Source organism: Mus musculus, chromosome 7 (assembly GCF_000001635.26).
Source record: "Mus musculus strain C57BL/6J chromosome 7, GRCm38.p6 C57BL/6J".
Taxonomy (NCBI): domain Eukaryota; kingdom Metazoa; phylum Chordata; class Mammalia; order Rodentia; family Muridae; genus Mus; species Mus musculus.
The window spans coordinates 103,816,385-103,841,053 of record NC_000073.6 but is presented as its reverse complement, the minus strand read 5'-3'; the positions used below and the strand labels follow the sequence as shown (position 1 = coordinate 103,841,053).

The 24,669-nt window shown below is 39.2% G+C and overlaps 2 protein-coding genes and 2 pseudogenes across 4 annotated transcripts, besides 9 other annotated features; 3 read left to right on the top strand and 1 right to left on the bottom strand.

Moving 5' to 3' along the window:
- The first annotated feature begins 319 nt into the window (after nt 1-319).
- Hbb-bh2 (hemoglobin beta, bh2) lies at nt 320-2,253 on the top strand. Of its 3 annotated transcripts, XR_378259.3 has the most exons (4): nt 320-718; nt 804-1,026; nt 1,781-1,966; nt 2,062-2,253. XR_378259.3 is itself a non-coding variant. In XM_006508005.3 (3 exons), the coding sequence occupies exons 1-3, from the start codon at nt 627-629 to the stop codon at nt 2,077-2,079; spliced, it is 333 nt and encodes a 110-aa protein (XP_006508068.1). In that variant the 5' UTR covers nt 320-626; the 3' UTR covers nt 2,080-2,253. The 3 variants fall into 3 exon arrangements, 2 of the variants coding, with proteins under 2 accessions (XP_006508068.1, NP_001121158.1); XM_006508005.3 differs by lacking the exon at nt 1,781-1,966; NM_001127686.1 differs by lacking the exon at nt 2,062-2,253 and having other exon boundaries at nt 533-718; nt 1,781-1,930.
- On the top strand, nt 7,322-8,426 carry Hbb-bh3 (hemoglobin beta, pseudogene bh3; annotated as a pseudogene).
- Nucleotides 11,128-11,464, bottom strand: Gm15115 (annotated as a pseudogene).
- Nucleotides 11,465-13,125: 1,661 nt separating this feature from the next.
- Hbb-bs (hemoglobin, beta adult s chain) lies at nt 13,126-14,531 on the top strand. The gene is made up of 3 exons (NM_001201391.1): nt 13,126-13,270; nt 13,384-13,606; nt 14,261-14,531. The coding sequence occupies exons 1-3, from the start codon at nt 13,179-13,181 to the stop codon at nt 14,387-14,389; spliced, it is 444 nt and encodes a 147-aa protein (NP_001188320.1). The 5' UTR covers nt 13,126-13,178; the 3' UTR covers nt 14,390-14,531.
- Nucleotides 15,794-16,793: a DNAseI hypersensitive site, noted in NCBI's record as "hypersensitive site HS-3'beta1; observed in mouse spleen; the nucleotide coordinates are approximate for this feature". NCBI's record gives the evidence for it as "EXISTENCE:in vivo cleavage assay evidence [ECO:0001075][PMID:12861010]".
- Nucleotides 16,208-16,380: an enhancer, noted in NCBI's record as "HS-3'beta1 reporter construct fragment". NCBI's record gives its function as "enhances expression of the Hbb-b1 promoter in transfection assays in MEL cells" and the evidence as "EXISTENCE:reporter gene assay evidence [ECO:0000049][PMID:24817273]".
- Nucleotides 17,053-17,164: a transcriptional cis regulatory region, noted in NCBI's record as "112 bp fragment in the pGL3-112 and pGL3-HS2-112 constructs; includes AP-1/NF-E2 and GATA-1 binding motifs". NCBI's record gives its function as "drives reporter gene expression in transient assays in differentiated K562 and MEL erythroleukemia cells" and the evidence as "EXISTENCE:reporter gene assay evidence [ECO:0000049][PMID:21970403]".
- Nucleotides 17,053-17,429: a biological region, named in NCBI's record as "B1-559 region downstream of beta(major)-globin gene".
- Nucleotides 17,099-17,108: a nucleotide motif, noted in NCBI's record as "nucleotide_motif; AP-1/NF-E2 binding motif". NCBI's record gives the evidence for it as "EXISTENCE:sequence similarity evidence [ECO:0000044][PMID:15777845]".
- Nucleotides 17,119-17,126: a nucleotide motif, noted in NCBI's record as "nucleotide_motif; GATA-1 binding motif". NCBI's record gives the evidence for it as "EXISTENCE:sequence similarity evidence [ECO:0000044][PMID:15777845]".
- Nucleotides 17,218-17,355: a mobile genetic element.
- Nucleotides 17,302-17,429: a transcriptional cis regulatory region, noted in NCBI's record as "123 bp fragment in the pGL3-123 and pGL3-HS2-123 constructs; includes an EKLF binding motif and part of the B1 retrotransposon". NCBI's record gives its function as "drives reporter gene expression in transient assays in differentiated K562 and MEL erythroleukemia cells" and the evidence as "EXISTENCE:reporter gene assay evidence [ECO:0000049][PMID:21970403]".
- Nucleotides 17,363-17,371: a nucleotide motif, noted in NCBI's record as "nucleotide_motif; EKLF binding motif". NCBI's record gives the evidence for it as "EXISTENCE:sequence similarity evidence [ECO:0000044][PMID:15777845]".

The following is a 24,669-nucleotide window of genomic DNA, read 5'->3' as shown; positions in this document are numbered from 1 at the left end:
AGACATTAAAGAAAAGGGGGGAATTGAGTGAAAGTTGGGAACATTCCTGAAAAAAAATTACAGGAGCTACTGTACCTATACTTTCTTTAGGTATTTGTAAAGGTTATTCCACTGGCACAGTGAGAAATAAAGGCTATAGCATCTAGTGGTCCAGATCTTGTAATGGGGTGTAACATGGGCTTACATGAAATTAGCTTACATCTAGCTACTTCAGAAGATACACATTTCTAGAGACAAAGAGGAACTAGAGTCAACTTGATAAGAATTTCATCCCACATTCCACTCCATCAAACTGAATCATAGAAAAGGATGAGACCGCGTGTAGCTGGTGGCTGTATGAACAAGGAATAGGTGAACCCGATGGGAGATAAACAGAGGGATTAATGTTTCTGCATCAAAACACAGAATTTAGGAGAGCCAACACTACAGCCAGCTAGTGTAAACTGGAGAGTGTGGATATATCTTTCATTCACAAGCCAAATAATTTCTTCATATCTTAAGGTAACTTGCTCATAGGGTAGGGAGGGCAGGAGTCTGGGCTGGGCATAAAGGGAAGAGCAGGGCCCGCTGTGCCTGCACTTACTTCTGGCACAGATGTGTTTACTAGCAACCTCAGCTGAAACACTATGGTGGAGCTCACTGCAGAGGAGAAGGCAGCCATCACTGCCACGTGGACTAAGGTGAAGGCAGAAGAACTTGGTGTTGAGTCCCTGGAAAGGTCAGTATCCGACAGCCTAAGGGAGCAAGTGGAAGGAGGTATGTGGAGGCACTGAATTTCTCTGTCCTCATGCTTCACTTGCTAGAATACTGACGGTTTATCCACACACCAAGAGATACTTTGACCACTTTGGAGACTTCTCCTTCTGTGCTGCCACTGAAGATAACCACAAGCTGAAGGCTCTTGGTAAGAAGATGATAGAATCCTTTAGTGAGGACCTGCAATCCCTGGACAACCTGCACTACACCTTTGCCAGCCTGAGTGAGCTGCACCATGACAAGCTTCATATGGATCCTGAGAACTTCAAGGTGAGTTGGCTAGATGTGCTGCCTTCTGCTCACGCTCTTGATTTCTACTTACTGCTGCATCCCCCACCTTCTCTTTCATTTGCCTACACTTAATCGTCTAATGATTTTCAACTTTTGTTCAATATCCTTCTTAATTTACCCCTTTCACAATCTTCAATTAAAGAAATGTATTTATTTTATATCCTGTCTTTTGTGCTCCACCCACAGCTCTACCTACATTTATCCTCAAGTCCCTTGCTTAGACCACAAGTCAAATGACACATTCTGTTTTTCATTTTCTAATTCTAGATTTGGGGAAACATTCTTCCATCTCCCCCTAATATAGGAGGCTTTATGAGTCTTCTCAAGGAAGAGAAACAGAACATCTGGTTTTAAAGACATGAGAAAAAGAATAATCAGAATTCCATGAAATTAGTAAAGGTTAAGATGAGGAAAAAATATGTGGATGGAAGGAAGGTCTGAACATCTTGTTAGAGTTGGAACAATAGTGGTAAAGAGAGAGCCTATCATCAGATTAATCAACTGATTATTAAGCATACACTTAGGATATAAGTATATGCATAGATAAAATATATGTACATATACTTATATACACAAACACACATGTATATTTACTTTTTTATTTTGGAAGAAATTATCTAGGAATCAAACTGGGATAGAATGTTGGCAGAAACTCATGGTGTTTGGTATGGCTCTTCAGAAGCCAAGATTAATTTCCCTATCATATGCATGTCTGTCTTCCTCTTTCCCAAAGCTCCTGGGCAGCATGATAGTGATTGTGATGTCTCCACACTTTGGCAACAGCTTTACTTCAGCACTGCAAGCTGCTTTTGAGAAGGTGGTGGCTGCTGTTGCAGATGCTATGGCTTACAAGTATTACTGAGACCCCTTCTTTCGCATGGTCATTGGAAGATCCTTCTCTAGAATCCTGTGTTTTGAAGTTTGTATTTTTTGGGGGGGGGTGTCCATCCTCATGGCATAGAATCTGCTTAATAAATAATTTCATGACTTATTTCATTCATTTTTCCCACTTAGGGATGTGCAACACAATAGAAGATCTACAAGGAAAAAGCTGCTCTGTATTTATGCAAATAGTTGGAAGAAAACTCTATAGAGATACTAAAGGAAGGCAAAAGATAGGATTTGAAAATTGAAACTGAAGAAGAACGAAGACCAAAGTGTGGACACTTTGCCCCTTCTTAGAATTGGAAACAATCATCCATGGAAGGAGTTACAGAGACAAAGTTTGGAGCTGAGACAAAAGGATGGACCATCTAGAGACTGCCATATCCAGGGATCCATCCCATAATTAGCCTCCAAATGATGACACCATTGCATACACTAGCAAGCGTTTGTTGCAAGGACCGTGATATAGCTGTCTCTTGTGAGACTAGGCCGGGGCCTAGCAAACACATAAGTGGATGCTCACAGTCAGCTATTGGATGGATCACAGGGCCCCCAATGGAGGAGCTAGAGAAAGTATCCAAGGAGCTAAAGAGATCTGCAACCCTGTAGGTGCAACATTATGAACTAACCAGTACCCCGGAGCTCTTGTCTCTAGCTGCACATGTATCAAAAGATAGCCTAGTCGGCCATCACTGGAAAGAGAGGCCCATTGGACTTGCAAACTTTATATTCCCCAGTACAGAGGAACACTAGGGCCAAAAAATGGGAATGGGTGGATAGGGGAGTGTGTGTGTGTGTGTGGGGGAGGGTGTGGGGGACTTTTGGGATAGCATTGGAAATGTAATTGAAGAAAATACATAATAAAAAATATTAAAAAATAACCATAGGATTTGTCATAAGTGTTTCATATAGAGAGGGTCTTACCCTTTTAGAAGATTTATGAGAAACTTCCAACTGGGTAAAAGGCTCAAGGCTGGCTACTGTTATGATCCAACAATTACCATGCATAGATAGCACCAATCTAATGCATAATGACTATCGAAAGCATTGCCATGATTCTTCCTTTATCTGTAGACTTTAGCTTATACTATAACATAACAAGCCATATATATATACCTTCTTTGTCTTACTAGCTCCCAAATACCAATTTAAAATTTAGCTCTTGAATTATGTTGGCCCCTCATTCAATGAACTAATACTTCCTAAAGAAATCATTGTGAACATTCTCACTCTACCAACTTTTCAAATTGCTCTTTTAATCACACATACACTCCCACACATGCACTCTTCTATACATGAACACATGGTCATGCTTTACAAATTTCTGCTTTGTGGGAGAGATTTATACTGCAATCTTTCTTGCTATTAAATTGTATTTTGCAATTAAATTACTATATAGGTAGTAAGCTGACATTAATTCAATGAAATAATCATGGACAATATATCTGAAACACCTATGGCTGGAGCTAATCAGAATAATTATAGGATATTATAAAGCTCTACTCATAAATGCTACAAACTACAGGAAGGAAAAAGGAAGAAACCACAGAATTCTGATCATGTGTAGAAAAATTTCTTTCTTTGAATGCTCTTTCTGCTATATGTGAAATTAGCAAGATTTTTAAAAATTTCTGACTCACATGTGTTCCTTAAAATTATGTTCTGATTGGCTGCTTTTAGATGTACTTGTTATTCAGAACCTGGCTCCTCTTTCTTTGTGAAGTCACCCAGTCTCCTAAAGAAAACACACACACACACACACACACACACACACACACACACACACACACACACACACACACACACACACCCTCATATATGGATTCATATATATGGTATATATATGTGAAAATACTGTTGTAGTAAATCTGCCTATACTGCAGGATATACTGACCACATTATACTGCACTGTTGGTAGCAAGCCTGAGTCCAGAGGCTGTTTCGTGTTCAATCTGTCCTTCTCAGTGTATAGCTTATAACAGACAATGAGAATGCTTTGTAGATAGAAAGTATCTTCTAGATCTCCCAGATGCAGGGCAACTGCAGAGCCATTTCACATAGCCCATATTTCTGAACAGATAAAAATCACAAGAGTGAGATGTTAAAGAAGGATGGAATTTAGGGGGATGTTTTTCTTTTAGGAATATATAGTGTATAGAGGTCATGTCATCACAGCTCCTTATTCCTACCCTGGAAGAGAAGTTTTACCATGTTTATGGGCAACAACATAACCTGCTAGGTTCCACTTTATTATTTCCATATTTCCCTCATAGGACCATTATTTATTAGTTTCTATAGTATATAAATTTGTTGTTTTTTTCCTCCTGTTTCAGAATACTGACTTGGTTATTTTAACATATAAAATACTTTTTCCACAATATTTTTCTGTGACAGGTCATTTGGATATAGAATAGTAACTTCATCCTTAGAGAGAATGATCATGATATAGCCATGTCCTACTCTTATGAATCCCTACTGTTAATTTTCTTCTTAGAAAGTAATATTAAAAATATTTGATTGATTTACTTTTTTTCATTTTCCATATTTGTTATCTCCTAGTTTATGAGCCTAGAAGAAAAATTTAATTTTGTTTTTCATTTCATAAATCCCTAGGGCTAAACCATTATGATACAGTTACTCAACAAATAGTTGTTCAATGAATGTTTGTTACAATATGAAACTGTAATCTTTATTACAGTAATTTATTACTGTAATATATACAATTTTGTTACAATATGAAACTGTAGTCTTTAATGGCTGAGCCAGGGGGGAAGAAACTGGGTGAGAGAGGGAGTAAGGAAGGAATAGGAATGGGGATCAGGTCTGGGGAATAAGAGTGAGGTGGAGTGAGGTGGGGAGGGCTGGGAGAGGGAACAGAAATCAGTGGGGTCATCTTTGGAACTAGCCAGAGACCTAGGAAAGGGGAGGGTTCCAGAAGTCTAGGGGGTTGGTTACCCTAGCTGAGACTCCTAGCAACTGAGGATATGGAGACTGAAGTGACTGCCTCCTGTAACCAGGCATGACTTCCAGTGGAGGAGGCAGGCATCAACCTTTCCACAAAACCTTTACCCCAAATTTGTCCTTTCTACAAGATGTGCAGGGATAAATATGGAGCAAAGACTGAGGGAATGGCCAACCAATGACTGGCCCAATTTCAGACCCATCCTGTAGGAGAGAGTCAACCCCTGACACTATTGATGATATTCTGCTATGCTTACAGACAGGAACCTAGTATAACTGTCTTCAGAGAGCCTTCATCCAACAGTTGATGGAAATAGATACAGATATCCACAGTCAAATATCAGGCAGAGCTCAGGAAGTGGTGCAGAAGAGTGAGGGAGAGGATTGAGAGAGCCAAAGGGGTGAGGACACCACAAGAAGACCTACTGAGTCAACAAAACTGGGGCTATGAGGGTTCACAGAGACTGACCCACCAACTAAAAAGCATGCATGGATTGGACCTAGGCTCCCTATACATTTGCAGCAGATGTGCAGTTTGGTCTCCATGTAGGTCCCCTAACACTTGTAAAAGAAGCTGTTTCTGACTCTGTTGCCTGCCTTTGAATCCCTTTCCTCTAGCTGGACTACCTGGAATGGGCCCCAGTGGGAAAGCATGGATTTAGTACTGGTGCAATCTGCTGTCCCAGGGTGTGTGGCACCTAAGTGGGAGTTTTCCCTTCTCTGAGGAGAATGGAAGGGGGTAATGGGAGGAAGGATTTGAGAGGGTGGGACTGGGAGGAGAGGAGGGAGCAGGGACCATGATCTGGATGCGAAGTGAATAAATAAATTTTAAAAAGAGAGAAAACCCCAGAAACTGCTTGTAGGTGAGCATTCAGGTATGAGCAATGGCATGTGGAAAATGGATGGTACATTTATAGACATGTAGCAATTAATTTATCTTTGGAAGAAATAGCCCCAAAAGCCTAAGGAGAGAGAAATTATTAAAAATAACTCCTAGATTGCTAGTAAGGTGATGACTTTAATTTTCCTGCACCTAAGACCATATATATCCTAGATGTCCAACGAGACAGAAAAGGCTTACTATTTAAGATTTTTGGAAGTTTAGATACTGGACATCAAGGTATCCTACCAGGTCAGATCTCCAACTTTGAAACCAATTGGATATTTGACTATGCTGAAAGAGTTGTATGCAGTACTATTGGCTCACAAATATTCTTTATTGAAGGAGAATCTAGATGGCATTTTCTCAATCTCTACATTCTGTCCCTCTACACCAATTAAAAAAATCCTCTCTATATCCATTTCTATATAAAAGATATAAAAATCATTGCAGCTATAAATAAAATATTACTAAGTAGATATAAAAAGCTCTCCTATTTGGCCATATGGCTATTCCCATTTGTGTGCATATATGAGCTTTGCTAGAGATGAAGGCAATCAAAATGATTCATCTTCATTTTTTTAATTTCATGCCATCCCTAGTTTGTACACTAAGATAGTTATATTAATTTACTTGAGTATACATATTTAGAAACAGCTACATTCCCTTTATTACTTGAGAGAGTCATACATCCATAGCAATGGTTTGATCAAATCCACCCTTCAGTCTTTCCCATTCAAGTCTTCCCTTATTCACCTGCCCCCTTTCCTTCCCAACTTCATATGGCTTATATTTAAGCCCAGTCATTTGCCTTGTCATTCATGGCAAATACCATTTTGCTGTAGATGTCCACTACTTCTGGCTCTTAAAATATTTCACACTTTTCTCTTCCAAAATTATCCTTGAGCCTTGGAAGAAGGAGGTGTGATATAGGTATTCCATTAAGAGCTGCCACAATCTTTCTCTGCGGATTGACCAGTTTTGTTTCTCAATTTATTGGTATCTGTACAAAGGAAGGAGCTTCTCTAATGAGAGTTGAAAGATGTTTTATTCTATGTATATAGGGGTAAGTACTTAGGCAGAAATTTACTTTTATGCTTATTTAAGAGAATAATTATATTAGTGTTTCCTTTATGACTTAGGCAGCAATGTTTTGGGTCCAGATAACTGTACCAGGCATGAGTTCTATCTTGTGAAGCAGACCTTAAATTCCATCAGAAACTGGTTAGTTGCTCTCATAACAGTCACACCACAATTACCTATGTGGGTACACAAAGACAATGACAATATATGCTAACGTAGATAGGGAAAAGCCCATTGGGCCTCAGCCCCTCCAACAAAGAACAACGGGCAACTAAAGAGTGTGAGAGCTAGAGAAATAGTCTTCCCCAGAGAAGAGCACACCAAGCCTTCAGACTTGAAAACATACATGCAAGTAACATTACATGGAAGTCAGGTAGTCCGGGATGGGCATTAAAGGTAGAGCAGTGCCTGCTGTGCCTGCATCTGCTTCTGACACAGGTTGTTCACTAGCAGCAGTCCTACACCAGGGTGTACTGACTGACAAAGAGAAGTTGGCCATCAGTGGCCTGTGGGACATGGTAGACATGGGAAACATTGATGGCGAGTCACTGGAGAAGTCGTAATGGGCTGCATAAGCAGGACACATGGAAGCTTGGTAGGTGAAGAGAGAGCAGAATGTCTGGCAGGAACTGATTTTCTCTACCCACCTGAAACACCTGGCCATCCTCAAGGGCATCTTTTCTGGCATGAATGAAGCTGCACTGTGACAAGCTGCATGTAGATCCTGAGAACTTCAGGGTGAGTGGGCCAGATGCTCTGGCTTCGGCTTCTGCTCGTTTTGTCACTTCTTTTTCCATTTGCCTTTTTCCCCACAGTTTCCTCTACTGTTCTGTATTTCTTCACTTAACACTCTTCTTTGGCTAACTTTCCTTCACAAGTCAACTTCCTCCCTTCCCCCCCCATAATCTTCTTTAACAAATCTTTTCCTCCTTCTTCCTCTCTCTCTCCCCCAATTCCCTTCCTTCATTCATCTTCAAATCCCCTTGGTAGGATCACCTCCTGAGTTATACATACTATCTCTCATCTACTATATCTACATCTGGAAAACATCCTTCTTACTGCTACCATTGCTTGAGCTTTTGAGAGTCTCCTTAATGAAGAGGCACGTGTGGTTCTAGAGTCTTTGAATCATTCTTTAAATAATAAGAATTTCATGAATTTAGGCAAAGATTTAGTGCAAAGATAAGGAAAGAATAGTTAATGTCTAAGGATGGAAGACCTGAAATTCATATTAGAGATGGGGTAACAGTAGATGGTAAAAAGGAGCCCACCATCGAACTAATCAATTAAGTAGTAAATATAAATATTATATAAAAAATACATTTATATAAAGACACACATTTTAGAAGAAATATCCTGGAAATTCATAGTGTTGGTGCAATTCCTTAAAAGACTAGCTTGATTTCTGATACCCAGGGGTAAATGTGTGTGCTCTTCTCCACAGTTCTTGGGAAACATAATAGCATTTGTGCTGTTCCTCCATTTTGGCAAGGAATTCACCCCAGCAGTGCAGGTTGCTTTTCAGGTGTTGGTGGCTTCTGTAACCATGGATCTAGCTCACAAGTACCACAGAGGCCTTGGACTATTTCCTCAAGATTACTGGAGCATAATCTTCTATATTCAGGGAGATATGTCCACCTTTGCAACTTTTCCCCAAGAAAAAGTTAGTTAAATTTCATTTCCTTTATGTTGTTGTTTTGTTTTGTTTTCTTTCCCCCTAGGGATGAGAAAAGTCTCAGAGAGCCTCTAAGTAGGAAGCTTTTATATAATATACAAATCTTAAAGGAAATAATTAAACCTCATCACTACTAGGGTTTTAGTGAAGGCTGGGTATTAAAATTGCACCAGTAAATGTAATTCATAAAATTATATATTATGTGTAACAATAAATATGCATATGTAATTCTTACCTGAACTGGAGAAAGCTGTAAAAGAACTTAGTATTTTCTACATGACCAAGAAAAATCTAAGTTTTGATTGTGTGCATCCACTGAGGAGTTGGGACAGGTAAAATGAGAAGAGAAATCTTCTCTCAATGGAGGAGGGGCTACTTGGAGAAGAGGCATTAAAAATTGTGTAAATCTCCTAATTTGCTTGGTAACTGAATGAGAGAAAGGCAGTTTTTATTTATATATTTATTTTTATTTCATTTTAATTCAGATTGTGGCTCCTAGAGGTTTGCCTGTGCTCCAGTGGTTGATCTTATATCTATGCTTATATGAGGAGTACTAGCTGAACTTTATGGGTCAAAAAAAGAGGCTATAAAGTAAGGATCAGGTAGGAGTTTCTGGGAAAACTTGGGAAGTGGGTTGAGAGAGTGAATATGATCAAAATACATTGTATACAGGCATGTGATTATAAAGAATGAAAAAATATATCTTAAAATTTGAAAAACATGGCTGGATTATAATGTTTGAGTATTCGGAAGGGACATCATGTGCTAATACTATTGAATATTTGTTGCTTGTGATGACCAAGGGGAAGAAAGATGTTTCTGAATAGTGGGACACATAGATAAAGTAGAAAAACACTATAATAGAGTAGTATCACACTGTTCTCAGTTTAGGCAGGGGATGAAGATCCCAAAACCTTGATGATAAATAAAAGCGAGTGAAGACTTAGCAGGGAGCTTGAGAGTACTGGGATGCCACACTGCATCAGAAATATCTCTTCTCTTTACATTCAAGTCTTCAACATCAAGAAACCAAGTTACAGAAGTTCTTAACCTGAGAACTGAAAAGTATATTACTTGGGGGAAAAAGCCAGAAAGCAAAAAGGTTTTAGAAGAGTTACAGAGATGTAAAAGTAAAATTTTACAAAGAAGACAGATTGAATGAAGAAGCATGCAGGGAACTTGAGAGTGGGGTATCTTAGCATTTCTATTATGTGGTAAAACATCAGGGTCAAAACCATTAGGGAGGAAAACATTTACTCATCACAGTCCTCTCAAGTCTTACTCCATGGAGTGTGTGTGGGTGGGGGGGCGGGGAAGAGGGATGTCAGGACAAGACTTCAGGTCATGAACCTGGAGGCAGGAACTAAAGCAGAGGCACGGAGGAACACTGCTCACTGGATTGTTCCTCATGGCTTTCTCGGTCTGCTTTCTTAACGCACCATGAAGCACCTGATGAGGGGTGGCACCATCCTCTATGGGCTGCTCACCAGCATCAGCTATTAATCAAGAAAATACCCTACAGGTTTGCCTACAAGTAATCTGATGGAGGTTTCTTTTCCTTTCCTTTCCTTTCCTTTCCTTTCCTTTCCTTTCCTTTCCTTTCCTTTCCTTTCCTTTCCTTTCCTTTCCTTTCCTTTCCTTTCCTTTCCTTTCCTTTCCTTCCTTTCCTTTCCTTTCCTTTCCTTTCCTTTCCTTTCCTTTCCTTTCCTTTCCTTTCCTTTCCTTTCCTTTCCTTTCCTTTCCTTTCCTTTCCTTTCCTTTCCTTCCCTTCCCTTCCTTTCCTTTTCCTTTCCTTTTCTCCTCTTTTCTTTTTTGTTTTATTAACTCTTTCTCAACAGATTTTATTGGTCTAAGAGCAGAGTACACAGACATTACCATTCTTATCACACATACCCATAAAGAGCCATATATTGTGTTCATGTACCCAAATTCTGAAGAGTCACACTGTGTTCACATGCACAAATGAAGATCTACATATTGTTCTTCTTTGAATTTATTCCAGTGATGTTCCAGCCTCAAATTTGGCAAGTGTCCCTAAGACCTCTCATAACAACCGAATGTTCATAATACCCCCTTCCACCAACTCACAATTTTATGTCACACACAGGACATACTGAAAATTTCCATCTTTCACATCACATTATCACAACTGTTAGGAAAGTGGAATGCCATGACCAGACATCACAGTTCTGACAGGCAAGGACCAAAGACTGGCTCTCTTAGAAAATGGTTCTACTAGAAACATGGGACCAGATATAACTGAAAATATTCCAGTCACAAATGCACAACTGAGACTCCAGATTGCCATTTAGTATGCTTTGTATTGTAGAATATAAAACTAGCCCCCTCTACGGAATGTTATCGTGACCCCCGAGGCAGTCACAGCCTCTCCTGACTCGGTATCCTGCTATTTTCTGGTTGTACCAAAAAATAAACAACCGGTAAATGACTTAACCTCTTAAAAAATATTTATACTTAAATAATGAGATGAGTTTGGATTTCCTCACCTTTTAAAAATGTTGCTAGAGCTACTAAAAAGCTTGCATTTACAAGTAGTTGATAAAAATATTCCTCTGGATTGTGCAAGAAGGGAGGCAGGACCACTGACAGACATGATGGATGCTTAGTCGGACTTGGCTTCTTTCTCTTTTTCAGAGGCTGCACTCTGGTTTTCTGTCTCTCCATTTTCTGCAGGCAGTTCTCTAGTTTGCTGGTCAGCCACTTCAGCCTGTTTGCCCTTCTCTCCCCTCTTCCCTTTTATCTGCACTTTTTTTGTCTGATGCTTTATTCTTTCCTGCAGCCCCTTTGGGCTTCCTGTCATTGATGGGGCAGGCTTGGCTAATCGCCTTGCAGAATGGTGCTTGGGGTATGCCTTCACTGCTCCATCTCACCTTCCTCTTGGGAATCATAGCTGTGCCGGGTGAGAGATACATCCATCGCTGGACCTGTCAAGGAGCTGCACTGCCTAGCCTCCACCACACGAAATGCCAGTATTTTTTTTCAACTGTGCTTTTTATTCACAAATAACTCTAGCTTGTGTCAAGTTGACAAAACAAAATCCAACCAGAGCTTGGGGTAAAAAGTGAAGAAAATGATTCAAAATATTACTATACTTACACTTAGTACACTTAGTGTCAAGCAGACACAGAAACTGACTGACTGACTGAATGAATGAACAAATGAAGAAATGAATGAATGAGTCAGTCAGTTAGTTACTGATAGAATTCCTTTCTACCTTCTTCCTATTTGGCTCCAGGCACATTCCCACATCAAGATAAAGAGAAACAGGTATAGCTACATAGTCTCTACTTTTAGACAATCGCGTCTACTAATGTTTCAAAACATTGAGTTCTAAATAATTTTATACTGATTTCTATGTCTTTAGAATTGAGATTTCTCCATTTGCATCTGCAGATCCCAAAAATTGAATAGAATCACTACTGCACAGGGTATGCTCAATTCAAATGTACCTTATTTTAAAACATTATTTAGCAATGTGTAAAAGTGAAATAAAGAGGTAAGTTCACATACAAATAGAGAGGCATACAAACATACATGCATAATACACATACATACACACACAGACACACAGACACACAGATATACAGAGATACAGACACACAGACACACACACACAGGTACATATACAAATACACACACACATATTCACAGATATACAGAGATACAGACACACTCAGAGACATACACATGGACATGCATACAAACACACAGATACACACATACACACACATGGGCAGCATGTGCTGAGGACTTGGTTCAGTAAATAAAGGTCAAGGCTGCCTGCCTTTAATTCAAAAGCATGGAAGACAGGACAATCCCTGAAAAAGCAGGTTATCCAAGCTAACCAGATTTGTGAGCTCAGGGTTTACTTAAGAGATCCTGACTCAACAATAAGGTATAGAGCAATCAAGGGTGATTCTCTGAAGGCAGTTATTGAACTCCTTGTACACTCCTCCCACACACATGTGTTCAGAAAACTTGATAAAACACATATATACAAGTAAACCACACAAACATTCACATGAGAGAAGAAAAAAAAGAGTAAATAAAGTAAGATGCATTTTCTTATCAGGAAGTTTAGTTGACACCAGAAAGAAGTCATATTTGGAATCAAGATGGAGTCATCATCATGTATGCTAAAGATGTTTTTTCCACATTCTTGAGCAATGTGGACAGAGAAGGAGATTCATCCATGCACTCAAACTGAGAAACAAAGAAAAGAAATCCTCTTCTAAGCTTTGCTTCTCAATTTCTTATTTGCATAATGAGAAAAAAAGGAAAATTAATTTTAACAACCAATTCAGTAGTTGATTGAGCAAATGTGTTGCCAAAAAGGATGCTTTAGAGACAGTGTTCTCTGCACAGATAAGGACAAACATTATTCAGAGGGAGTACCCAGAGCTGAGACTCCTAAGCCAGTGAGTGGCACAGCATCCAGGGAGAAATATGCTTGTCATCACCGAAGCCTGATTCCGTAGAGCCACACCCTGGTAAGGGCCAATCTGCTCACACAGGATAGAGAGGGCAGGAGCCAGGGCAGAGCATATAAGGTGAGGTAGGATCAGTTGCTCCTCACATTTGCTTCTGACATAGTTGTGTTGACTCACAACCCCAGAAACAGACATCATGGTGCACCTGACTGATGCTGAGAAGGCTGCTGTCTCTGGCCTGTGGGGAAAGGTGAACGCCGATGAAGTTGGTGGTGAGGCCCTGGGCAGGTTGGTATCCAGGTTACAAGGCAGCTCACAAGAAGTTGGGTGCTTGGAGACAGAGGTCTGCTTACCAGCAGGCACTAACTTTGAGTGTCCCCTGTCTATGTTTCCCTTTTTAGGCTGCTGGTTGTCTACCCTTGGACCCAGCGGTACTTTGATAGCTTTGGAGACCTATCCTCTGCCTCTGCTATCATGGGTAATGCCAAAGTGAAGGCCCATGGCAAGAAAGTGATAACTGCCTTTAACGATGGCCTGAATCACTTGGACAGCCTCAAGGGCACCTTTGCCAGCCTCAGTGAGCTCCACTGTGACAAGCTGCATGTGGATCCTGAGAACTTCAGGGTGAGTCTGATGGGCACCTCCTGGGTTTCCTTCCCCTGGCTATTCTGCTCAACCTTCCTATCAGAAGGAAAGGGGAAGCGATTCTAGGGAGCAGTCTCCATGACTGTGTGTGGAGTGTTGACAAGAGTTTGGATATTTTATTCTCTACTCAGAATCGCTGCTCCCCCTCACTCTGTTCTGTGTTGTCATTTCCTCTTTCTTTGGTAAGCTTTTAATTTCCAGTTGCATTTTACTAAATTAATTAAGCTGGTTATTTACTTCCCATCCTGATATCAGCTTCCCCTCCTCCTTTCCTCCCAGTCCTTCTCTCTCTCCTCTCTCTTTCTCTAATCCTTTCCTTTCCCTCAGTTCATTTCTTCTTCTTTGATCTACTTTTGTTTGTCTTTTTAAATATTGCCTTGTAACTTACTCAGAGGACAAGGAAGATATGTCCCTGTTTCTTCTCATAGCTCTCAAGAATAGTAGCATAATTGGCTTTTATGCCAGGGTGACAGGGGAAGAATATATTTTACATATAAATTCTGTTTGACATAGGATTCTTATAATAATTTGTCAGCAGTTTAAGGTTGCAAACAAATGTCTTTATAAATAAGCCTGCAGTATCTGGTATTTTTGCTCTACAGTTATGTTGATGATTCTTCCATCTTCCCACAGCTCCTGGGCAATATGATCGTGATTGTGCTGGGCCACCACCTGGGCAAGGATTTCACCCCCGCTGCACAGGCTGCCTTCCAGAAGGTGGTGGCTGGAGTGGCCGCTGCCCTGGCTCACAAGTACCACTAAACCCCCTTTCCTGCTCTTGCCTGTGAACAATGGTTAATTGTTCCCAAGAGAGCATCTGTCAGTTGTTGGCAAAATGATAAAGACATTTGAAAATCTGTCTTCTGACAAATAAAAAGCATTTATTTCACTGCAATGATGTTTTAAATTATTTGTCTGTGTCATAGAAGGGTTTATGCTAAGTTTTCAAGATACAAAGAAGTGAGGGTTCAGGTCTGACCTTGGGGAAATAAATGAATTACACTTCAAATGTATGGGACAGCAAGCAGTAAGCCACAGATCCTATTGCCATGCCCTAAACACTCAGAGAAAAATTCAACAAATGGTTTCATTTATACACTACATTATGATTACATTTTATGTAAATTATTTGTTTTTTCTACTCTTCCACATAAATGTCTTTTTTTCCTCTTACCTACCCAGCACTTCACAGTTCTCAAGCCAATAATTTTTCTTTTGTAAAATTACCATTATTCTCTAAACTTTTCCCTCTGTGTTTACCAAGCAACATTATTTATCTTTTCATAAATCCTGTTGCCTTAGACAGCTCCAATAGCAATAGAGGTATGATTAAGGAGAGAATAGAAGTGCCCTGTTTGTCATACCATGCCTGCACAGTCAATAGTCACTATGAGATTTCAAATGGCACTTTGCCTGGGACCTTTACACCTCACATCATACTCTGGCTTGAGTTCGGAGTTAAGAATGAGAGAAATATAAGTCTAGAGAGAATAAGAATATCTAGTTTTTAAGGCTCATTACTGGGGTCTTATGAAATTTCCATAATACCCTGTAAATGGAAGCATTTTTTTTTCAATAAATCTATCTTGAATATCCAGTGTGGGTTGGGATCTAATCTCTCCTTCATACAGTTGGACTGCTTTTATTTATATGGAGTTACTAGAGTTAACACAATAGGTAATATACCCTTGATTTGTTTTTCTTTCCATAACCACCAGGTTATGCACAATTCCGGAAATAAAATGTGTGTTCCAAGTGTTCTTTACGCTACTCTCTGGTACAGTTTTAGTGAGATTTTGAAATGACTACATATAATAAGTGGCCTTTAATTACAGAATGGTTTGTGTAGGTACAGAATAAAATACACCAAATATTATGAGTTTGAGTCATTGTCATGAGTCATAAAAATGCAGCTCCAAACGAAGTAAAGAGTTAGAGTATGGTGAGAAATTATAAACCATCAAGAACAAAATATAGGACCCATAAAGGTAGTTGTGTGGCCAGGTATTTCGTGCATATTTATAATCCTTATTTATTATTACTAAGAAGCCAAGCAGTATTTATAAAATATGGTCCTCTCTGAATGCAATATCCAATGGTCTAAAACCCATATCTTAGTGTTCTCAGAGCAGTATCTTTTGTTTGCAAATAGAACTGAATTTTTTATAACTGTCTCATAATTTATGTAAGACTTTTGCCTAGCCATAAAGATAGGATGAGCAATTCTTTTTGCAGTAGGTAGAACCCTTGCCTGTTTTTTCTTGACTTAATGAAGATCAGTAATAGATCTTGGTTTATAGAGAGTTAGTTGGTAGTAGACATCATTTCACAGTTGCATTCCTCGACTGAATCCTAATTAAAATGTATTAGTTTTGTTTTCTCTGAGGCAGACAGTGCTGGTGGCTTTTCCCATGGTGCTTCCAGGTACTGGTACCATAGGGTCTAGTCGAAAGTTGCTCTCTGGATCTGGAAGAACTGTCAGAGGCCTGGTTGAATGTTACCCTCTGGATGAACTGTAGCTGGAGGCATGTATGCAAAGTTCTTCCCCACTACTTTCCTAAGAAACAAATACACTTTGCATATGTGTTTTAAAAGTTATATGCTAAGTACACACCCAATAGTTAGCTGTATCTGTCAGCAGCCAGATCATGCAATGTGCTGATGTGTTGATACAAAAATATTACTGCTGACTGTCTCATCGTGATAGAAATATTTGTTGAGTTACTTAACTAGAGTACCAAAAATGAAAATAAACTAGCATTCAATTATATTCATCTCAATACTCTATTGATAAGTGTACCACATATCTTGTTAGGTACACAAACAGGAAGGGACTTAACAGTGTAGTTTAGCTTTTTTGTTTACAAGCCCTCTCAATGGACACTGATCAGAGAATGAATAATATTAAATATCATGGAAATGGAAACAAATGCAGAAAGTTTCATCAGTCCAGACAAAATAAGGGTTAGGACACAAGAAAGTGAAAAAGAGAGGTATGTAAGGTGACTTGAGAAGAGGAACATGCAGTTCAACATACACATACACATACACATACAGTTCCACACAGAGGAAGGGGAAGGGAGAGAGAAATGCTGCTAACCCAGGAAAGTCAAAGTAGGGGCTTATAATGGGAAAGATTCTAATGATTTAAAAGGAGCATGACTTTATTGTTATCCACTTAGCAAGCTAATCTGTTCATGCATTATTTTGGGCAAAAGTCTTTAAGCCAACAATGAGTTTATCGTAGTAACACAGCACAAGGTCCATAACATTACTTGTTCTTCTTATCATCAGGCTGTTTCTACTGTTACCTGTATTCTTCAAATTCTCCTAATATTTTTAAAAGAAAGAAATATTTAGTAAAGCTCTATGATCACTAAATTAATAGACATCCATGAATAGCTATCCAGAGGGGAAGTTTTAAATGCCCAGACTTGGCAAATTAGATAGAATCTCTTTATGGTTTTCCTTTGCTGACTCAATAAGGAAAAAGATAAGGGAACTTGAATTAAGCATGGATGAATGATATAGTGTTGCTTTGGTCTGAAATATGAGGTATAATTTATCATTTATATGAAAAGGAGTCTCATGCCAGGCGTTGGTGGCACACTCCTTTAATCCCAGCACTCGGGAGGCAGAGGCAGGCAGATTTCTGAGTTTGAGGCCAGCCTGGTCTACAGAGTGTGATCCAGGACAGCCAGGGCTACACAGAGAAACCCTGTCTCAAACCTCCTGCCCCCCCCAAGAAAAAAAAAGAAAGAAAAGGAGTCTCATATCTTGACAGCCATCAATCATCACAGCGTATGCAATCGTCACTTTACTCAGCAATGTACACACAAGGGTATGGGGGACTTTTGGGATAGCATTGGAAATGTAATTGAGGAAAATATGTAATAAAAAATATTAAAAAAAAAAAGAAATCCACCTCCACTAATCCAGGTTAACATGCCTTTTGATACCATTGTTCATACAGTTATTTTTAAAATAGCAATTCTATGAATGAAGAATAAAACATTTCTTCACTGTCAAAAAAAAAAAAAAAAAAAAAAAAAAAAAAAAAAAAAAACCACAGCTTTCAGACAGCTTTCCTTGACTGTTGAATCTATGGTGATATGTGATAAGAACCTGGAAGTCTATGTGATTTTCTCCTTAGGAACGATAGTGGCAGTGTTATAAGCTAGTTTATAGTTCTGTCTAAAACCATATTATACACTTTATAAGTTTTTATGTATAATGTAAAAATATATTTTAATCAATTATAAACTGATAATTACATTTTCAAGATGAAAGAGTTAATTATTTGATGGAGGTACATGTTTAGGCTAGTTAACAATTTTGATTGTCATTTCACACAGATAAAAATATTGAAAAGAAATCATGATCAGAACTGAGACTTTCAAAAACCCAAGAATCATCTATCTCATAGTCTCCCTTATATACAAGGCTAAATTAGGCTGATATGGCCACTTCTTTTTATAATCACAGAAGTACTTAGGTGGTCTTAAAACTTTTGTGGCTGGAGTTTAATCTGAGGAATAATACCATCAACCATATTGCAGCTCTAACATAAATACTACAGTAGCCAGTGAAGTAGTACACAGGAAACCATCACAGAAGCCTTCCCAGTAAGCAGAACTGCTCATTTCGCCACCATTCTTGTCATATATGAAGTTATGAGGGCTTTAAGAGATTCTAATTTGTATAGATTTATTTATATTTATACTGTGTTCCTATTGTTTTTTTATTTACCTGGTAAACAGAACATAACAATGATCTGTGCCAGTGTACATTCATAGTAACTCTGCTGTTATACACTGACATGTATAAATAACAAACTACACTGAATATGTTATGTTTATTTTATAGCTTTTGTTTCTTTGTTTTTGAGATTATAATTTAATTATAATGTTTCTTCCTCCTCTCTATCCCCAAACAACCTCAAATAACTCTCACAACTCTCCTTCAAATTCTCTTTTCATCAGTATTATTGCACACATATATGGATGTGTATAGATGGTTTGTTGTGTCAGGCTGAGTGCAAATGCTCTCTTATATCCATCTATTTTTTCCTGTACATGGAGCTGTGCATAGGTACTGAGACCTCTTCACTTCTGGGGAAGTCCCAATACATCACAGGCTTGTAGGACAGATACAGAACTACTCCAGATTCACTTCAAGAATCTTAATCTTACATTCCTGAGCATACTAAAATCTTCATAAAAATCAGGCAGCACAAGTCCCTCCCGCCCCTCTCGAGCACCGGGATACCTCGCCAGCGGAGTCGACCAACACCCGCAAGGGCCCACACAGGATTCCCCACGGGATCCTAAGACCTCTGGTGAGTGGAACACAGCGTCTGCCACAATCCAATCGAGCGGAACCTGAGACTGCAGGAAATAGGGAAGCAGACTACCCGGGCCTGACCCGGGCCACAAGTCCCTTCCACTCCACTCGAGCACTGGAGTGCCTTGCCATCGGAATCGCCTGACACCCGCAAGAGCCCACACAGGATTCCCAACGGGATCCTAAGACCTCTAGTGAGTGGAACACAATTTCTGCCAGGAGGCAGGTTCGAACAACAGATATCTGGGTACCTTCCCTGCAAGAAGAGAGCTTGCCTGCAGAGAATACTCTGCCCACTGAAATTAAGGAGAGAGCTAGCCTCCCAGGTCTGCTTATAGAGGCTAACAGAGTCACCTGAAGAACAAGCTCTTACCAGAGACAACTATAACAGCTAGCTTCAGAGATTACCAGATGGTGAAAGGCAAACGTAAGAATCCTACTAACAGAAATCAAGACCACTCACCATCATCAGAACGCAGCACTCCCACCCCACCTAGTCCTGGGCACCCCAACACAACCGAAAATCTAGACCCAGATTTAAAAACATTTCTCATGATGATGATAGAGGACATCAAGAAGGACTTTCTCAAATCACTTAAAGAATTACAGGAGAGCACTGCTAAAGAGTTACAGGCCCTTAAAGAAAAGCAGGAAAACACAACCAAACAGGTAGAAGTCCTTAAAGAAAAACAGGAAAACACATCCAAACAGATGATGGAAATGAACAAAACCATACTAGAACTAAAAAGGGAAGTAGATACAATAAAGAAAACCCAAAGCAAGGCAACGCTGAAGATAGAAACCCTAGGAAAGAGATCTGGAACCATAGATGCGAGCATCAGCAACAGAATACAAGAAATGGAAGAGAGAATCTCAGGTGCAGAAGATTCCATAGAGAACATCAACACAACAGTCAAAGAAAATACAAAATGCAAAAGGATCCTAACTCAAAATATCCAGGAAATCCAGGACACAATGAGAAGACCAAACCTACGGATAATAAGAGTTGATGAGAATGAAGATTTTCAACTTAAAGGGCCAGCTAATATCTTCAACAAAATAATAGAAGAAAACTTCCCAAACATAAAGAAAGAGATGCCCATGATCATACAAGAAGCCTACAAAACTCCAAATAAACTGGACCAGAAAAGAAATTCCTCCCAACACATAATAATCAGAACAACAAATGCACTAAATAAAGAGAGAATATTAAAAGGAGTAAGGGAGAAAGGTCAAATAACATATAAAGGAAGGCCTATCAGAATTACACCAGACTTTTCACAGAGACTATGAAAGCCAGAAGAGCCTGGACAGATGTTATACAGACACTAAGAGAACACAAATGCCAGCCCAGGCTACTATACCCGGCCAAATTCTCAATTACCATAGATGGAGAAACCAACGTATTCCACAACAAAACCAAATTCACACATTATCTCTCCACGAATCCAGCCCTTCAAAGGATAATAACAGAAAAGAAGCAATACAAGGACAGAAATCACGCCCTAGAACAAGCAAGAAAGTAATCCCTCAACAAACCAAAAAGAAGACAGCCACAAGAACAGAATGCCAACTCTAACAACAAAAATAATAGGAAGAAACAATTACTTTTCCTTAATATCTCTTAATATCAATGGACTCAATTTCCCAATAAAAAGACATAGACTAACAGACTGGCTACACAAACAGGACCCAACATTCTGCTGCTTACAGGAAACCCATCTCAGGGAAAAAGACAGACACTACCTCAGAGTGAAAGGCTGGAAAACAATTTTCCAAGCAAATGGTCTGAAGAAACAAGGTGGAGTAGCCATTCTAATATCGGATAAAATCGACTTCCAACCCAAAGTTATCAAAAAAGACAAGGAGGGACACTTCATACTCATCAAAGGTAAAAACCTCCAAGAGGAACTCTCAATTCTGAATATCTACGCTCCAAATGCAAGGGCAGCCACATTCATTAAAGATACTTTAGTAAAGCTCAAAGCACACATTGCACCTCACACAATAGTAGTGGGAGACTTCAACACACCACTTTCATCAATGGACAGATCGTGGAAACAGAAACTAAACAGGGACACAGTGAAACTAACAGAAGTTATGAAACAAATGGACGTGACAGATATCTACAGAACATTTTATCCTAAAACAAAAGGATATACCTTCTTCTGAGCACCTCACGGGACCTTCTCCAAAATTGACCATATAATAGGTCTCAAAACAGGCCTCAACAGATACAAAAGTATTGAAATTGTCCCATGCATCCTATCAGACCACCACAGCCTAAGACTGATCTTCAACAATAACATAAATAATGGAAAGTCAACATTCACGTGGAAACTGAACAACACTCTTCTCAATGATACCTTGGTCAAGGAAGGAATAAAGAAAGAAATTAAAGACTTTTTAGAGTTTAATGAAAATGAAGCTACAACGTACCAAAACCTATGGGACACAATGAAAGCATTTCTAAGAGGGAAACTCATAGCTCTGAGTGCCTCCAAGAAGAAACGGGAGAGAGCACATACTAGCAGCTTGACAACACATCTAAAAGCTCTAGAAAAAAAGGAAGCAAATTCACGCAAGAGGAGTAGATGGCAGGAAATAATCAAACTCAGGGGTGAAATCAACCAAGTGGAAACAAGAAGAACTATTCAAAGAATTAACCAAATGAGGAGTTGGTTCTTTGAGAAAATCAACAAGATAGATAAACCCTTAGCTAGACTCACTAGAGGGCACAGCGACAAAATCCTAATTAACAAAATCAGAAATGAAAAGGGAGACATAACAACAGATCCTGAAGAAATCCAAAACACCATCAGATCCTTCTACAAAAGGTTATACTCAACAAAACTGGAAAACCTGGACGAAACGGAGAAATTTCTGGACAGATACCAGGTACCAAAGTTGAATCAGGATCAATTTGACCATCTAAACAGTCCCATATCCCCTAAAGAAATATAAGCAGTTATTAATAGTCTCCCAGCCAAAAAAAGCCCAGGACCAGATGGGTTTAGTGCAGAGTTCTATCAGACCTTCAAAGAAGATCTAATTCCAGTTCTGCACAAACTATTTCACAAAATAGAAGTAGAAGGTACTCTACCCAACTCATTTTATGAAGCCACAATTACTCTGATACCTAAACTACAGAAAGATCCAACAAAGATAGAGAACTTCAGACCAATTTCCCTTATAAATATCGATGCAAAAATCCTCAATAAAATTCTCGCCAACCGAATCCAAGAACACATTAAAGCAATCATCCATCCTGACCAAGTAGGTTTTATTCCAGGGATGCAGGGATGGTTTAATATACAAAAATCCATCAATGTAATCCATTATATAAGCAAACTCAAAGACAAAAACCACATGATCATCTCATTAGATGCAGAAAAAGCATTTGACAAGATCCAACACCCATTCATGATAAAAGTCTTGGAAAGATCAGGAATTCAAGGCCCATGCCTAAACATGATAAAAGCAATCTACAGCAAACCAGTAGCCAACATCAAAGTAAATGGAGAGAAGCTGGAAGCAATCCCACTAAAATCAGGGACTAGACAAGGCTGCCCACTTTCTCCCTACCTTTTCAACATAGTACTTGAAGTATTAGCCAGAGCAATTCGACAACAAAAGGAGATCAAGGGAATACAAATTGGAAAAGAGGAAGTCAAAATATCACTTTTTGCAGATGATATGATAGTATATATATAAGTGACCCTAAAAATTCCACCAGAGAGCTCATAAACCTGATAAACAGCTTCGGTGAAGTAGCTGAATATAAAATAAACTAAAACTAGTCAATGGCCTTTCTCTACACAAAGAATAAACAGGCTGAGAAAGAAATTAGGGAAACAACACCCTTTTCAATAGTCACAAATAATATAAAATATCTCAGCATGACTCTAACTAAGGAAGTGAAAGATCTGTATGATAAAAACTTCAAGTCTCTGAAGAAAGAAATTAAAGAAGATCTCAGAAGATGGAAAGATCTCCCATGCTCATGGATTGGCAGGATCAACATTGTAAAAATGGCTATCTTGCAAAAAGCAATCTACAGATTCAATTCAATCCCTATCAAAATTCCAACTCAATTCTTCAACGAATTAGAAGGAACAATTTGCAAATTCATCTGGAATAACAAAAAACCTAGGATAGCAAAAACTCTTCTCAAGGATAAAAGAACCTCTGGTGGAATCACCATGCCTGACCTAAAGCTTTACTACAGAGCAATTGTGATAAAAACTGCATGGTACTGGTATAGAGACAGACAAGTAGACCAATGGAATAGAATTGAAGACCCAGAAGTGAACCCACACATCTATGGTCACTTGATCTTTGACAAGGGAGCTAAAACCATCCAGTGGAAGAAAGACAGCATTTTCAACAATTGGTGCTGGCACAACTGGTTGTTATCATGTAGAAGGATGCGAATCGATCCATACTTATCTCCTTGTACTAAAGTCAAATCTAAATGGATCAAGGAACTTCACATAAAACCAGAGACACTGAAACTTATAGAGGAGAAAGTGGGGAAAAGCCTTGAAGATATGGGCACAGGGAAAAAATTTCTGAACAGAACAGCAATGGCTTGTGCTGTAAGATTAAGAATTGACAAATGGGACCTAATGAAACTCCAAAGTTTCTGCAAGGCAAAAGACACCGTCAATAAGACAAAAAGAACACCAACAGATTGGGAAAGGATCTTTACCTATCCTAAATCAGATAGGGGACTAATATCCAACATATATAAAGAACTCAAGAAGGTGGACTTCAGAAAATCAAATAACCCCATTTAAAAATGGGGCTCAGAACTGAACAAAGAATTCTCACCTGAGGGATATCGAATGGCAGAGAAGCACCTGAAAAAATGTTCAACATCCTTAATCATCAGGGAAATGCAAATCAAAACAACCCTGAGATTCTACCTCACACCAACCAGACTGGCTAAGATCAAAAATTCAGGTGACAGCAGATGCTGAAGTGGATGTGGAGAAAGAGGAACACTCCTCCATTGTTGGTGGGATTGCAAGCTTGTACAACCACTCTGGAAATCAGTCTGGCGGTTCCTCTGAAAATTGGACATAGTACTACCAGAGGATCCCGCAATACCTGTCCTGGCCATATATCCAGAAGATGCCCCAACTGGTAAGAAGGACACATGCTCCACTATGTTCATAGCAGCCTTATTTATAATAGCCAGAAGCTGGAAAGAACCCAGATCCCCCTCAACAGAGGAATGGATACAGAAAATGTGGTACATCTACACAATGGAGTACTACTCAGCTATTAAAAAGAATGAATTTATGAAATTCTTAGCCAAATGGATGGACCTGGAGGGCATCATCCTGAGTGAGGTAACACATTCACAAAGGAACTCACACAATATGTACTCACTGATAACTGGATATTAGTCCAAAACCTAGGATACCCAAGATATAAGATACAATTTCCTAAACACATGAAACTCAAGAAAAATGAAGACTGAAGTGTGGACACTATGCCCCTCCTTAGAAGTGAGAACAAAACACCCATGGAAGGAGATACAGAGACAAAGTCTGGAGCTGAGACGAAAGGATGGACCATCTAGTGATTGCCATATCCAGGGATCCACCCCATAATCAGCATCCAAACGCTGACACCATTGCATACACTAGCAAGATTTTATCGAAAGGACCCAGATGTAGCTGTCTCTTGTG